Source organism: Macrotis lagotis, chromosome 4, assembly GCF_037893015.1.
Source record: "Macrotis lagotis isolate mMagLag1 chromosome 4, bilby.v1.9.chrom.fasta, whole genome shotgun sequence".
NCBI classification, from domain to species: domain Eukaryota; kingdom Metazoa; phylum Chordata; class Mammalia; order Peramelemorphia; family Peramelidae; genus Macrotis; species Macrotis lagotis.
The window spans coordinates 154434410-154450818 of NC_133661.1; the positions used below are offsets into that span (position 1 = coordinate 154434410).

At 40.5% G+C, this 16409-nt stretch overlaps 1 protein-coding gene across 1 annotated transcript in view; it reads left to right on the forward strand.

Moving 5' to 3' along the window:
* Positions 1-275: 275 nt before the first annotated feature.
* DIS3L (DIS3 like exosome 3'-5' exoribonuclease) overlaps positions 276-16409 on the forward strand; it is a 40919-nt gene continuing 24785 nt past the window's right edge. Inside the window, exons 1-4 of the mRNA XM_074234438.1 lie at positions 276-513; positions 2874-3027; positions 10838-10966; positions 14041-14176. Of these exons, the coding sequence (XP_074090539.1) occupies positions 375-513; positions 2874-3027; positions 10838-10966; positions 14041-14176 (558 nt within the window). The 5' untranslated portion in view covers positions 276-374. The remainder of the gene's footprint in view (positions 514-2873; positions 3028-10837; positions 10967-14040; positions 14177-16409) is intronic.

The following is a 16409-nucleotide window of genomic DNA, read 5'->3' on the forward strand; positions in this document are numbered from 1 at the left end:
GCTGTTTGGGGCTCTGAGGCCCGGCGCGGGCCGGCCCCAGCAGAAGAGCAGGGAGCCGGGCCGGTGCCACGGCCGATAGCCCGGGAGCTGGCAGCCCTCGGGCGTCTCTCTCCAGGGGCTCTTCGCCCCCTGCCCGGCCCCACCCCGCCGGGGGGCGGGTAAACCGAGGCACGGGGTCCGCGGCTCCGCGAGGGCCCCCACGGCCCGGCCCGGCGGGGCGGGGGCCGCGCGGGCGGCCTGGGCGGGAGCCGCAGCTCGGGCCCCGGCCCCCCGGAGGCGCCGCGGCGCGCTCGGGGCCGGGCCTGCGAGGACGGAAGGGGGCGGGCCCGGGGCCGCGGCCTCGCCTCTTCCCGCCGCCCGGCCCGGCCGCCGCCATGCTGCAGAAGCGGGAGAAGGTGCTGCACCTGAGGACGTTCCAGGGCCGCACCGTGCGCATCGTCAGGGAGCACTACCTGCGGCCCAGCGTGCCCTGCAACAGCCCGCTGTGCCCGCAGCCCGCCCGCTGCCGCAACGGTCAGAGCCGGGGACGGAGGGCGGAGGCCGGGGCGCGGGCGGGGAGGCGGGCGCGAGGCCCGGGCGCCCGGCCAGTGTGTGCCGGCCCCCCCGGGCCGGGGAGCTGCGGGGCCCGAGCCGCGCGGACATCCCCCGACCTCCAGTCCGCTCCGCGGCGCCCCGCCCGCTCCCCTCCGCAGCGCTCCCCCGGCTGGCTGTCTCCCTCTCCCTCTCCCTCTCCCTCTCTCTCTCTGTGTCTCTGTCTCTCCTCTCTCTCTCTCTCTCTCTCTGTATCTCTGTCTCCTCTCTCTCTCTCTCTCTCTCTCTCTCTCTCTGTGTCTCTGTCTCTCCTCTCTCTCTCTCTCTCTCTGTGTGTGTCTCTGTCTCTCCTCTCTGTGTGTGTGTCTCTGTCTCTCTTTCCTATCTCCTCTCTCTCTCTCTCTCTCTCTCTCTCTCTCTCTCTCTCTCTCTCTCTCTCTCTCTCTCTCTCTGTGTCTCTGTCTCTCCTCTCTCTCACTCTCTCTCTCTGTGTGTGTCTCTGTCTCTCCTCTCTGTGTGTGTGTCTCTGTCTCTCTTTCCTATCTCCTCTCTCTCTCTCTCTCTCTGTATCTCTGTCTGTCTCTCTCTCTCTCTCTCTCTCTCTCTCTCTGTGTGTGTGTGTGTCTCTGTCTCTCTTTCCTCTCCTCTCTCTCTCTCTCTCTCTGTCTCTGTCTCTCCCTCTCTGTCTCTCTTCTCTCTCTCACATCTCACTCCCCTTCTCCTCCTCCTTCTTCTCTCTCTCTTCTCTCTCTCCTCTCCTCTCTCTCTCCTCTCTCCTCTCTCTTTCTTCTTTCTTCTTCCTCCTCTCTCTCTCTCTTCTCTCTCTCTCTCTCTCACATCTCACTCCCCTTCTCCTCCTCCTCCTCCTTCTTCTTCTCTCTCTCTCTTCTCTCTCCTCTCTCTCTTCTCTCTCTCCTCTCTCTCACATCTCACTCCCCTTCTCCTCCTCCTTCTCTCTCTCCTCTCTTCTCTCTCTTCTCTCTCTCTCCTCTCTCTGTCTCTCTGTGTCTCTCCTTTCTCTGTCTCTCTCTCCTCCCTCTCTCTCTCCTCTCTCTCTCTGTCTCTCTCTCTCTCTCTCTCTCTCTCTCTCTCTCTCTGTGTCTCTGTCTCCCCCCCCCCCCACTCCCCATCAGGTACTTGCGACCCTCTTTAGAACATAAAGCCCCTGACAGCAGGGACTGTGCACTGTCCTTTGCTCCCAGTTTCTCTGAATCTCTGCCCACAGTAAGGACGCAATAAGGCCTTGTTGACTGGTTGACCTCAAGTCCCTTCTTCCATCTGGAACACAGATTCTTTTTCTTAAGATGATGGATTTTAACTAAATAGTAGGTTTTCTTGCTTCAAATCCTAGGATTCTGATCTTACTAAAGGCCCTACTATCCATCCCTTAGGAGCCATCTATATAGGGTACATTTCTTGATATGCGGTTTGGAACCATGGGAAAAATGCCCTTATTTTTAAAATATTTCTGATTGTAGCAGAGAGAAGGATGGATTCTAACTGGAAAGCCAAGTGCTGAGCCAGAGATGAGCTCGCTCTTGCTCATTTGTTCACACTTAACATAAAGTCTTGATCTCCCTTAGGAATTCTCAAATGTTCATTTGAGCACCTGCTGTTTATATAGCATGCATACCCTTATATTGGCAAGAGACTTGCAGAAGACATACTAATTTTTCCCTGAAATACAGTGGCCTTTAGAACTGCCATGTCTTGTTTAGTTTGCTTTTAAGACTACCCTTCAAGTTCATAATAATAAATTTAATAATAAGTTTTAGATTGCAAGAATCTTAGATGTCATCTAGTCTGACCTTATCTAAACAGAGGCCAGAGATGTCCAGTACCCATCACTTTTATTGAATAGTTTGTTCAGTTAATACCCTCATTATAGGTCACCAACATTACATTCTGAAGCATAGGGTAGAACTCCTGAAATTATTTTTCAAAAAAATGGCTTCTTATGGTTCTCTAGAAATTGTCTTTTTCATTCAGTCTTCAGATATGGGTGTTGTTGCTAGACAGTGATGGATTAACAAAAAAAAATATCTGAGTAATCCTAAAAGTTTGTTTATTTCTCAGAAAATCTATCAACTTTCCCCAATGCAACTCTGGCATCATAATAAACTATGTTATGTTTTTATTTATCCTACCTTTAGAAAAATGAAGCTTCTAGGTTTACCTGGTCTTTGGCCCTCTACCAAAGTAGATTTGTCTTGTCTTAAAAACCATGCAGGGTAGTTAAAGTTGTAAGTTATTTTGTACACTGGGACTCTGTGACATGGCAGTGGTAATAAAGCAGCCTTGGAAGTGTTGTCTCATCTCTTAAATTTTGAATTATGTTCCAGATGGGAAACTTTTGTCCAGTGATGTGACTCATTATGTTATCCCTGACTGGAAAGTTGTTCAAGATTACCTTGAAATTCTTGAGTTTCCCGAGCTGAAAGGTATTATTTTCATGCAAACAGCCTGTCAAGCTGTGCAGCATCAAAGAGGACGAAGGTATATCCGCTTTGCATAATTATTTATTTCTGATTTGAATTTATTAAATAAGAAGGACCCTGGAAAAGGGGGATAGGGTGAGAAATCTATTATTTAAAAGGAACTTTGGAACTAATTTGTTGTTTACTTATCAAATAAGGAAGTATGAAAGACATTTTTGCAGTTTCTCATTTCTATTTCTCAGTTTTTGTTCCAGCATATGACTGAGGCATATTCATTCAGCTGACTCTGTAGCTCAGGCCCCAGGAGGTTGGTGTTTTAAGGTTACAACCAATGCAACCTTCACATTATTTGATTTTCATCCTTGCTGATTGGTGATTTCTTTTTTCATGTCCTTACCACTTCAATCCCAATAATTATGTACATATAGAACTGCATACATGTATACGTACATGCCTATGTTCTATTAGAAATTTACAACTCAATGAATAAAAAAATCTATGCTTCTTTATTGAAAGTGCCTACAAATCATACCATCTAACAGTTTTATGAAGGAGGTCTAAAATAAACTCATGTTTTGTTCAGATCTACTATATCTACAATAATTGTATTTGCAAAACAAAAGACCTTCTGGCAGAAGCCAGTCTAAAAACACATTCATTATAAAAAATATTTAAATGAAAAAAGGACAGATTTTTAAAACAGAAATGCTTTAACAATGTTTTTGCTTCAATAAATGTTTTAAGAGGATTCTGTGATTGAACTTGAAGACCATCCTTTGTTGAGAAATAGCATATACCCAACCTAATACCTAAAATCTTTTAAACATAGGAGTTATTTATTCTTATTAAACATTGGAGTTTCTTTATTACTTGACGTGAAGGGAATAAAGTATTTTTATTTGTATATTAAAATGATCAATTGCCTTTATTACATGTCCTGTTCAGAAAAATGTGCATTAAGTAGACTGTGTACAGGTTTTTCAGATAGAATGTTATTGAAGGAGTTTGAAGATGATTTTGTTCTGACACTAAGCTAGAAATGTTTATACACTTCCAACTTTAAATGCAGCTCCAGGTGTCATATTTCAATTTCTCTTACTAAAATCAATTTGTTGTAATCATTTGGATTGCTGGCACAGTACAGACCCTGATAATCTTTTGTTTTTAAAAAATATTTTCATTTCAAAGATTTTTAAAGCAATACCCAAATCTTCCAAAGGTAAAGAGATGAGTTTAAAATATCATTTTCTCCAAAAGATTTCTAAACAAATCAGGCTGTTGAAAAACTATTTTGGTTTTCCAATGCTTGACATTGTTGTGAATTTTCTAATAATAAGGATTCCTGCCATAGTCCTATAGATAAACCACAGTCTCATAGTAATTGGTAGTCCATATTGATCACCTCATGTTTGGACCATCTTTGAGTGTTTGGGGGAGGTATAGAAGAAGGGAGACCCGGACCCTGCTTTTCACCACCTTAAATTCTATGTGGAAAAACAATGACTGGCAAATTCTTATGTCTTCCTCCTTGTAACTTGGCTATTCTCTTTTCCATCACCTAAATTCAATGGCTTTCTATAAAAAATAAACTCCTCTGTTTAGTTTTCAAAGCTCCACATAACCTGCCCCCCCAATTTTCCAGCCTTATTAGACATCACTCATCTCCTCCACATTGTGATCCAGCCAAAGTAATGTTCCTTCTTCAAATGCTTCCTCTCTCTTTGCCTTGGCTTTAGCTGCTTCCCCACCCCACCCCAATGCCTTCAGTCCCTTTCTCATAACTTCTTTTTCTTCCTTTAAAGCAGGAGTTTTAACATCCCCACCCCCAAATCATTTGGTCTGGGGCAGCCTCTGCAACTGCAGGCAGGACTCCAAATTCAATAATTCTAGCTTTTTAGGGCTGAATTAATTAAGTGATTGACCACATATAATAGGCTAATATTTAAGTTGATAATTTTGTATGATCCTCAAAAGATGATATAAATATCTGACAGCCCTATGCCAGAAAAGATTCCCCTGAAACTGCAAATTTAAAAACTCAACTTATAGCTCTATCTTATGCATGAAACATTTCCTGATCAACCCACCCCTACCCAAATACTAGTGCCCTCCCTCCAAAACTTTGTGTGTATATGTGTGTGCTTAGGCACTTTATATTTATGGTGGAAGGTCATTGTTCATGGGAATGGACTCATTCCTTGTACTTTGCTCCCAGCAGCTGGCACAATGCTTAGGGAATACTAGGTGCTTTATAACTACTTAGTGATTGATTGATTGTTGAGATAAAATCCACTTGCTTTATTCCTAATCCACAATTTCTCCATGCTATCCAACATGAGCTCTAACCTCCCATTCCTGTTCCTTGTGTTCCCTCCATCCCCTATTCTATCTTTAACAAATTCCCTCTTATATTTTTTCCATCTTCTTACACTTAAGGAAACCTGTCTTCCCCCCAAAGACACTGTCCTTGACCACTCTCTTCAATATGAAGGGACTTTTCTTTTTTTTTCTTCCACCTCACCGCGCCATCTAGTCTTGGCTGTTCTACCTCTACAGTATCTCTTGCATCTGTGTCCTTCTGTCCAGTTCAATTCAGTAAGCATTTATTAAACACCTACAATGGGCAGCTAGAGTACTAGACCTGGAGCTAGAAAGAGAAGTCTTCTGAGTTCAAATTCAGTCTCAGATGCTTATTAGCAGTGTGACCCTGGGCAAGTTAGTTGACCTTCTTTGCCTCAGTTTGCTTATATGTAAAATGAATTGAAGAAGGAAATAGAAAACTACTCTAATATCTGTGCCCAGATTGAACACAACTGAAGCATAGCCTGAGTGCTGGGGGTGCAAATAAGGAAAAGAACAATCCCTGCATTCCCCCAAAGGAGGAAGACTACACACAAGAGGAAGCTGGAAATGGTCAGAGGTGGGGGTCAAGCCTCTGGCAGGAGCGGGACAGGGACATCTAGTTCTGGACTTGACCCCAGGCAGTAGAGACACAAAGTGAAGTCAGCTGGAAACTCTAGATAGGAAAGCTTTGGGAGGAGGTGCACCCTCCCCGCCCTGCCCTTCAGCCCCAGGGAGAGGAGGCTGAGAATTTAGGTGAGTTTGGAAGAATTATTCAAGGTTATTCATCCTGGGAGGGGCACCTGGGAGTGTCTGCTTGCTGCCACCACCCCCAGTTTTATCACCTTGCCTGTGTTATTGCTACATCCCTCCCGTCTCTTTTGGTCTGGGCTACCAGCCTGACCCCTCCCCAGTCCACCTTCTATGATTATCTTAGAAATGCGCGACCTGTCAGTACAGCCTGTCCAGGTCACTCCTCTGCTCAGGAATCTTCAGTGATTCCTTGTTACCCTAAGGATAAAATGCCAACTCCTCAGCCTGGTCTTTAAGAGTTACAGTCTGCCTCTAACCCATCTTTCCTCACTTATTATGAAATTAGTCTCCTTGACATAGTCTGCATTCCTGCCCAGTCAAGCCTGCTAGTTGTTTCCTGCTCAACTTTTCCTCTTACCTGCAGGTCTTAGCTGTCTCCTTTGCCTGCAACACCCTCCCTCCTCCTCACTTTTGTTTCTGAGCATCCACAGCTTTCTTCCAGTCATCCCAGAGGCACCACTCCTGACTACAGCCTTTCCTTGGTTTCTCCAGTTGTTGAATGCTCTTTTCTCCCAAAATTAGAGTATAAGCTCCTTGAGGCCAGGAACTGTTTTTAGTTTTTATCTAGGTGCTCCACACCTTGAACTGAGACAGCTGTTAAGAAATGTTTGTGGATGGGGTGGCTAGGTGGACAAAGCACCGGCCCTGAAGTCTGGAGTACCAGAATTCAAATCAGGCCTCAGACACTTAACAATTACCTAGCTGTGTGGCCTTGGGCAAGCCACTTAACTTCTTTTGCCTTGCTAAAAAAAAAATGTTTGTGGAACTGAATTGGATAAAAGGATAATTACACAGTCATTTATAAACAAATACAAACCTGTGTCACCACCTCTAAGAGGAAAAGGATTTGGGGCCAGACTTTTTAGAATTCAACTCTAATGTGGGTTAGAAGATGAGAGGGAAGATGAAGGAATAGCACAAGTAAGGTCAAGGGACTAGTTCTCTGTAAAGGGCAAAGGCTTCATTATCTCTTTTGCTTACTTAACAAACTTTAGGTTTTTCATTTATTCACTACAAACCATATAGTTGATATTATTTAAATGAATATTTAGCTTCGCTTAAGTTTTAGAAAGTTTAGGAGATTGAATGCTTGTGAGAAGATGAGTCCCAGACACACACACACACACACACAAATATACTTAAGATACACTGAAATGGACTTTTAAAATTTCAGTTTTTAAGATTCTAACTCAAAGTTAACTTTACCTTTTCATATTTCTTCCAATTTGGAGCAGCTAAGGATATGTCAGATTTTTATCTTAATGAGTAACTCTTGGTGCTGCTTGTAAATAATGCATGTCGTTTGACCTACTTTGGGGAAGCAGTCAAAGTTCTATTAATTATATAGAGTCTAGCATGAAATACATTTAACCAGAAAATCAGGAAACCTGGATTCTACTTTTGACTTCTTCCTGACTGTCTACACTCTTGGCTAAGTCTCAGCACGATTGTGCTTCCACTGCTTAGTTCATTTTGGGGGGCCTTGGTAAGAAAAGTTTAGATAAATTGTGGGCCTATCCTTTCAAGGAGATGGCATGTAAATAACAATAACAGGTGAAAAGAGCATAACACAACTGCAGGGATACCGTGAATTGAGTGATATCCCAACTAAAAAGAGAAGTGCAAGGAAAACTTCCCTCTGTTGCCAATTTTATTTAATCTTTCTTCCAATTACATTTAAAAATTTTTTTTTTAATTTCAAGTTCCAAATTCTCTCCCTTTCTCCTCACCCTTCTTCTTGGGAAGGCAAGCAAGTTGACCTAGATAATAGATATGCAGTCATAAAAATCATTAGGGAAAACTTCCTTGTGAAGGAAGCTTTTGAATGTAGTAGGTCGCCTTAATAAAAGGGATAGTCTTCTGACATGGAAATAACTCTTGTCTTGGTAGTCAGAAGGCCTGGGTTTTCATTCCCATGTCTTCTACTAACTGAGTGACAGTGATGGCTGGAGACAAGACAAGGCAGTCAAGTTCTCTGAAACTCAATTTCAAAATACACCAAAGGGTGTGTGATAATACAAGGTTATTGTGAGGGCTCTTTGTACTGCATAAATGCAAGAGACTGTTGTTATTGTTGTTTTTATTATTATTACTGTTCCTTTGTAGTATAGACTGTATTTTGTTGCTTTGGGTGCTTGTGCAGTGATCCAGATCATAGCTCCTCACCAAGCTTGCCCTTGAATCTTAACCAGGTTTGTGAGTCCTTTGAGAATCATGACACAGGACATCAGTAGAGATTTAAAGCACTTAAAAGTTTAAAAGACTTAGGGAAACAATGTGTGAGGAGGCATGTGTTCTTCTTGGATTGTCATTTAGATCCCTTTGGAAACCAACTCCTGACTATCTTTCCATTTAGGGACTCTACATTCTATATCCAAAGCACCTTATTTGCCAATCCTCATAAAAGATGTCTCATCTCCCTTCTCCATGCCTTTACCTAGCACTCCTGGAAAATACTCCCTCCTCACCTCTGCCCCTTCAAATTTATAATTTCCCTCAAAGCTCCCCTTAAGTTCTATCTCCCACATGAATTCTATCTCTGACTTGCAAATGCCTCTCCCTGCTGGGAAATTACAATATATAGGGATTGTGTAGATTGTGTGTGTGTGTGTGTGTGTGTATGTAGATGTAAAGTAGATCACTAAATATATAACCATATATAAAATGATCTATATAATCATATAACATATGCATGTTACACACACACACACTTACATGTATGCTTGTTGTTTCCTTCTATAGGTTGTAAGCTTCTTAAGGGCAGATACTTTAATCTTTGTCTTGGTATATCCTCTACCCAGCTTGGCATATAGTAAAAGTTTAATCAATGAATTTCAACTGAGTAAATTGTTTTCTGATGGTGCTTAGTCAGCATTTGTCTGAAAGAGATGATAAAGTGTTTCATCTTTGCTTTCAGAAAAAGAATTTTTGTTTTCCCCAGTGTGGGGTAGTTGAACAGGTATATGACCCAAGTGTTTTTCATACTAAACCAAGAGTAAATGCTAATTGCCTGCTTTGTGTAATTTATATGTTAATTTAACATCTGTTTTACTATGAAGAATACTTAACTTTTTTCATAGAAATAATAAATTTTGTTTAAAGAGCTATGAATGCCCCTATTCTTCTATATTTTTTGTCTCCTTAAAAGGACCTTCTTTCTTATGAAATCAACTTATCCATACATGGCTTCAGGCTTGACTATCAGATCTGATTGGCCTGTCCCCCCTTTTCAGGGAAGGAAACCTTATGAGCCTGTATTAGTGTTCTGGAAAAATGTAATTAACTCCCTGTTTTCCATGCACTGTAGAAGCAGTGTATTGGAGAAAGAACCCACCCCACCATAGAGCAGGGAAGACATAGATAGATTCAAGATTTCACATCTGACACATCCTGGCAGTGTGACCTTGAACAATTTATTCAACCTTTTAGTATCTCAGGCACACAGATTTATAGTCTTAGACTCGAGGCTAAATTGAGGAACAGTTACCAGTCTGCAGTGGTAAAATAACTTTCTCACTGGCAAATGAAATTACAGATCCAGATCAAAAGAAAGGACCTGGTGACAGAGTATGTGACTGTCTGAGGTTCAACTGTGGCAGATGAAAAATGAAATGTTTGAGGAAGCAAAGGTTTTATCTTATAAGCATGTCTGTTTTTTAATCAATGAATGCCAGTTGCCTAACATTGACCTTCTTAGTTTAGGTTTGGACTCTGAATATAATCTGAGACAGATTTTTATAATTAAAAAAAATTAAATGAGGTTAGCTAATTAAAGGGAAACAATACAGCATTAAGGTAATCTGATTTCCAGTTGGATAAAAGATTAAGAATTTCCAAGGTGGGAGAGGGAAACAGGTACAGTTCCCTAAATTCAGAAAAGAGGTGTCCCACTTCCTCCAAGTGTCTATAAACAATCAAAACAGCAAGGAAACAATACCTGAATGATCAGTACAGGGTATGTTTTTAGATAAGGGTGATTGAGATGTACTATTATGAGAAAACCTCTTGCTCTGGATCTGACCAGGGTTCTAATCAAACAACCTAAATCCTTTAGTTAAAGGTCTCTTAAGCTTGCAGATGGGGGGTGGGGGAGGTTCATCCAGTTTCTCACTCACACTGGATTAAGTTCAAACCAAACAAAAACAAATAACTAGGTAAGATTTTTCTCCCAGTTCCCTCAAAAACTTTTCTTACAAGACAGAATTTGGACTAGACCCATCACTGAATAGAAATTAAACTGAGCTAAGCCCTAGAACTGAGTCCCAAGATAGAGTCAATATTCATTCAATTCTCACAATTAACTGCTTGATGTCCTAATCATCTCAGTTCTTTCAATTTCCTCATAGACTGACTTCATCACCATATTGCATACAGGACGATGGATTCTTCAGACACAGCAATTTAAAAGACTTTTGGCTAAATAAGAGTGGTTCCCATCCATGTAAAACAATGAAATCTACAGATGACCCGTAGACTAAAAGTCTCAGTAGCTGGAAAAGAGAAAAGCTATACTCTACTGGGAATAAAAAGACAAATATCACCATGAACACATGTACTATCTAAAAATGCCAATTTATATAAATATTTGTTCATTTAAAAATAATTAGACATTTTCTTTGAAATGCCTTTTTTCTAACTTCATTTTCAGCAAATGTAAATGACACTAAGAAAGCACCTGCTTCAATCCATTTTATTTTTCTCCTTTAATGTGATAGACAATATAACAAACTCCGAAATCTCCTGAAGGATGCCCGCCATGATTGCATTCTCTTTGCTAATGAGTTCCAGCAATACTCCTATCTTCCAAGAGAAAGAGGAGAGTCTATGGAAAAATGGCAGACCAGGTACAATAATGAATCTATCTGAATTATTTAGTTTTTGACATTATTATTTGCAACCTCGTGACCATTTAACATTAGGATATAGCATGCTGAATATAGGAAATTGGTACAGGGCCAGTTTTCAGATAAAACATATGGGTTGCATGAGATATACAATTGTGAGAAACCCTTTGCATCAGTCTTTGGATCTGCCTGGTCCTACTAGTACATTTGAGTGGTATATAGAGGAAGTGGAAGAGAGCATTGTGAAATAAGAGTGGAATAATAGATTGTATCCAAATTGTAGAGGATTTTAAATTCCAATCTAAGATGTTGGGTTTTATTTCAAAAGCAAGAGGGAGCCACTGAAGACTTGGAACAAGAAAGGAACCTGTGCCTTAGGAAGATAATTTTTGGCATCCTTATGAAAGAATGGATTAGAGCAAGTAAAGAGAATAGAGATGAGAAGACCAATTAAGAGACTGGGGGGGGGGGGGGGCTAAGTGGCGCAGTGAATAGAGCACTGGCCTTGGAGTCAGGAGTACCTGGGTTCAAATCCGACCTCAGATACTTAATAATTACCTAGCCATGTGGCCTTGGGCAGGCCACTTAACCCCACTGCCTTGAAAAATCTAAAAAAAAAGAGAGAGAGAGAGAGAGACTCAGGCCAATGAGAAAGAAGATCCAAACTGAAGTAGTGACAGTGCAAATGGAGCTATGGAGCCAGACAAAAGAGATGTTACAAAGGTAGAAGTAAGACTTGATATCTTGATTTGACATGTTGGATGAAGAAGAGAAACAAGTCAGAGATGTTCATAAGATTCCAACTTAGGTGACTAGGAAGATGGTGGTACACGTAAAAATAGGGAAATTTAAAGAAGGAAAAGGTTTGAGAGATAAATGATAACTCCAGATTTGGACATGTTGATTTTTGAGATATATGAAGCAGATAATTAGGGACACAAGCCTGGAATTCAAGAGAAAGGTTATGAAAGTAGATGAAATTATGGAGAAAGTGTAAAACAAAAAAGATGGAAAAGAGCTTCGGATACCTACTCATAGAAGATCCATAAGTTATGAATACTGAACCAACAAAGGAGATTGAAAAGGAAATTGTCATAATGGTAGAAAGAGTATTCAAGAGGAGTGGGTGGTCATCAGTGTCAAAAACTTCAGAAAATTAGGAAGAATAAGGACTGAGCAAAAGCTACCATATTTCACAATTAAGATATCACTGGAAAAGATTTCAATAAGATGATGGAGTTAGAAGTTAGGTTGTCTTTCATTTTTTTTTTTTAGTTTGTTTTTTTTTTGCATGGCAGTGGGGTTAAGTGGCCTGCCCAAGGCCACACGGCTAGGTTAATTATTAAGTGTCTAAGGCCGGATTTGAACTCAGGTACTCCTGACTCCAGAGCCAGTGCTCTATCCACTGTGCCAACTAGCCGCCCCTAGAAGTTAGGTTGCAAGAAGGTGAGAGAGAAAAGTAGTGAGGAAAAGGAGTTAGTAAGTATAGACTCCTCTTCCTAAGAGTTTAGAAGTAAAGGAAGGTATTTAAAAGGATCATAGCTTGAAAAGATAGTAGGTCAAGGGACATTTTTAAGCATGGAGAAACTTGAGCATTATTCATAGGAAGAAAGGAAGAAACCAGAAAATTAAAAAGAAGGCACAAGTAGAGGGAGGAACTTAACCTTGGCAAAGAGAAGGACTCCTTTATCCTTGAGTTGGAGCAAAAGATGGTCTCCTTCCAATTGAGGTTGACCTGCTGGTCCTTAGACAATGGCTTGGGGACTCACTGCAGTAGAGATAGTAGATAGTAGAGCAATTACAGTGAAGGATCAGAAGAAAGGTTCTATTGGGTGGAGAAGAAAAGGGAGTGGCTCATAGTCCTTTTTTAGGAAAAGGACTTGAAAAAAATTTAATCAAACATCATAATAGCTGATGTTTATAGAGAAGGTTTACAATTATTAGATTTCTATAGCTATTCATGGTAGTTCTGTGAGATAGTATATTGATAGATAAAATAAATTGTGGGTGGTACTCAGTGTTTACCATATGTAAGCTTTTGCTGCTATACTCCTGATACTCAGATACTCAATTTAGATTATGGAGGAAACCCACCTAAGCATTGCCTTTCTCTTGCTTATTTGGCTAGCACTCATCAGTAGGATATCACTCACTTAGCTAATTGATTGGTACTGCCTGTTAAGCAGATTCTATAAGCATGGTATGAACTCTGTTGACCCATGGCTATAGTACAGCAGTTGAAAGGATCTGTCCAATGTTGCCATAGTCTCCAAATTTACCATAAGAATTGAGTTCCACAGTAGCTCAAGAAAACTGAGTGGGATGTGGTCATGCCCAGCCTAGAATCTCTACCAATCTGAAAGTGATTGTGCCTCCAGAAATAAGCCAAGTCCTGGGATGATGCACAGGAACCCCCACAGAGGACCATCTGAGGGACCACCAGCATGGGCACAAGAGCACTTTCTTTACAGCAGTACATGAGCCAATATCCTTGGAGTGCCATATGAGCTCTAAAGTGTACTGTGAAAACCATATAATTTCAGGTTTCTTGTTATATTCCCACAGCCTGTCCTTGAGGTATTGATTGTTTTCCAAGGTTAAATGTCATCAGTATGGATATGGATATGGATATATATATATATATATATATGTATATGTATATATGTGACATAAGTTTTTTTTTTAAAGATCCTAATAAGTTCTTTCAGGATCTGAATCATAAATTTAGAGTTAGAAGGAAATTTAGAGCTGTTTAAGACTTCTCATTTTACAGATAAAGAAACAGAGACCCAGAGGTCATAAGAATTTCCCACATGTATGAGTCTGCTTATTACTTTTTGGAAACCTCCATAAGAGTTAACAAACCAAAAATAAGCAGGTTACAAGTGACTCACCTGTGGTCATATGACTAGTTAGCTTTGAAAGTAAGAATTGAATCAGCAGTTTTTCTGGTAGATGGTGCTATACAATGGCATTACCTCTCAATTCAGAATAAAATATGAAATTCTAAGCAAAATTCTGAGTTTTCTAAAATGTATGTTGGGGGGTGGTGTGCATGTGGTTTTTTTTTCTAGGAGCATTTATAATGCAGCTGTTTGGTACTATCACCACTGCCAAGACAGGATGCCCATTGTTATGGTGACAGAAGATGAAGAGACAATTCAGCAATATGGAAGTGAAACTGAAGGTGTTTTTGTGATTTCATTCAAGGTATCTCAAGTTCTTATTTAGTGGGTGTTCACATGTGTGTATGTGTCTGCATGTATGTGCAGGGTACATTCCCAAGCAGCACCCAGACATCTTTAGCCAATGGATGACCAGACAGCAAGGAATAGGGAAAGACACTTCAAGATTTTATGTCACCCTTGTCCTAGTTCAGCCTAAAATTTAGGATTCTGAGCAAGACTCCCTGGACCACACAGCTCCAAGAATCTTTTCCAGCTTGAGAGCCCAGACCAGCCCCACTTTATCACTGTCAGCACTCTACACATACATCTCTAAGTAGAAACCAGTGCCTTGGATGCCAAAGTGAAAGGTTGAACAAGTTGCCGGTGTTGAAGGGTAGGCTTGTGTTGTTTTTTTTAGCTGCTTTTCAATCTTAGTTACATGGAAATGAGTGGAGAGTATTAGTGTGAGTAAATGAGAGAGTTGAAGTATGGCAGTGTTTGTTTGAGTCTGTCTTATTGAGCCATGATAGATATTGTCATTGACTGTCTAGCCTGGACTGTCCTTGTCCCATAATGCTATCTTCTGGTTACCTTTGGAGGCTATAAAGACAATTCATTTGTTAAGAGATTACTAATCTGTTTTTTCTTGATAAGATCTTCAACCAGACACATTTGATTACTGACATTTTTGTTGCAGTCATGAATAAGACCATCAGTTTTTCTTATAAGTTCTCCAAGATTCTTATTGAATTTTAATTGTAGATTTTGCAAGGATTCCTAGTTGCTTTATGTTTCTGTTGCTAAAATCTGCCAATTGAATTTCCTTTCTCTCCAAAAAAAAACATTGTTCTTGGATGCCAAAGCATTCCAGGGACCCTGGATATTAATGGTCATGTCACCTCTTTTTTCTTCTGCAATGTATCATGTCTTGTTCCTGCAGAGGACAGTTGACTAAAATTACATTTTTTGCCTTGCTGTGAAAAATCTCTTCTCTTTAGTCAAGTGTTACGATGCAGTTTAATTTTGTGCAGCTTTTCTCATACAAACCATGTGTCCAAAGGCTTCACAAAGTTGAGTGACAGTGGAAGAAAAAACCTGTGGGGTCAAGATGAGGTGGCTAATAAGTTCTTCCAGGGTGGGTGGGGGAATTTGGACTTATGAAAGAATAAGGGGAAAAAACTGCAGAGATTGGGTGCTAATGACAGAATTTGGAAGAAAGTTTGAAAAGTATTTAATATACTTGAGGAATGAGGACCAAGAACAAAGAAAAGTCATGACTTCTGGGAGGGCCTGAGAAAGAACAAAGCAATTTGGATCAAGGTTCCCAAATGGCTCAGAGATATGTAGGCATAAATTTTTTTTAATTAATTTATTTATTTTGAATTTTACGATTTTTCCCCTAATCTCACTCCCCCCCACACACAGAAGGCAGTCTGTTAGTTTTTACATTGTTTTCCATTTTCTGATCTAAGTTGAATGTGATGAGAGAGAAATCATATCCTTAAAGAAAAAAAATAAAGTTTAAGAGATAGCAAAGTTACATAATAAGATAACAGGTTTTTGGTTTGTTTTTTAAGGGTTTTTTTTTTTTCAAGACAATGGGGTTAAGTGGCTTGCCCAAGGCCACACAGCTAGGTAATTATTAAGTGTCTGTTAGATTTGAACTCAGGTACTCCTAACTCCAGGGCTGGTGCTCTATTCACTGTGCCACCTAGCCACCCCATTTTTTTTTTAAATTAAAGGTAATAGTTTTTGGTCTTTGTTCAAACTCCACAGTTTTTTCTCCGTATACAGATGGTATTCTCCATCACAGATATTACAAAATTGTGCCTGATTGTGAAGGCATAAATTAAAAGAATAATATGGTTTGACTTCCTTATGAACTTAACTAGAGAGATCATATTGAGAGTCCAAAATCTTTGACAAAACTGAGACAAAAAATCACAGATTCATTTGATAGAAACAAGAATGTACAAAGATTATTTGCAGGAACTAAAAAAATAACTTATTGATGGATTGGTCAGTCAGTTGGTCAGCAAAGTATTAAGCCAGAGACAGCTAGGTGGTGCTGTGAATGGAGTACTGGCTTTGGAGTCAGGAGGATTTGAGTTCAAATCTGGCCTCAGACACAACAATTGCCTAGCTTTGTGACCTTGGCCAAGTCACATAACCCCATTGCCTTGGAAAAAAACAAACAAAAATAGATTTATTGAGCCATACTTCTTGCCAAGAAAAGCCCCTGCCCAACCCTAGAGAAACTCTCATTCTAATAGAGG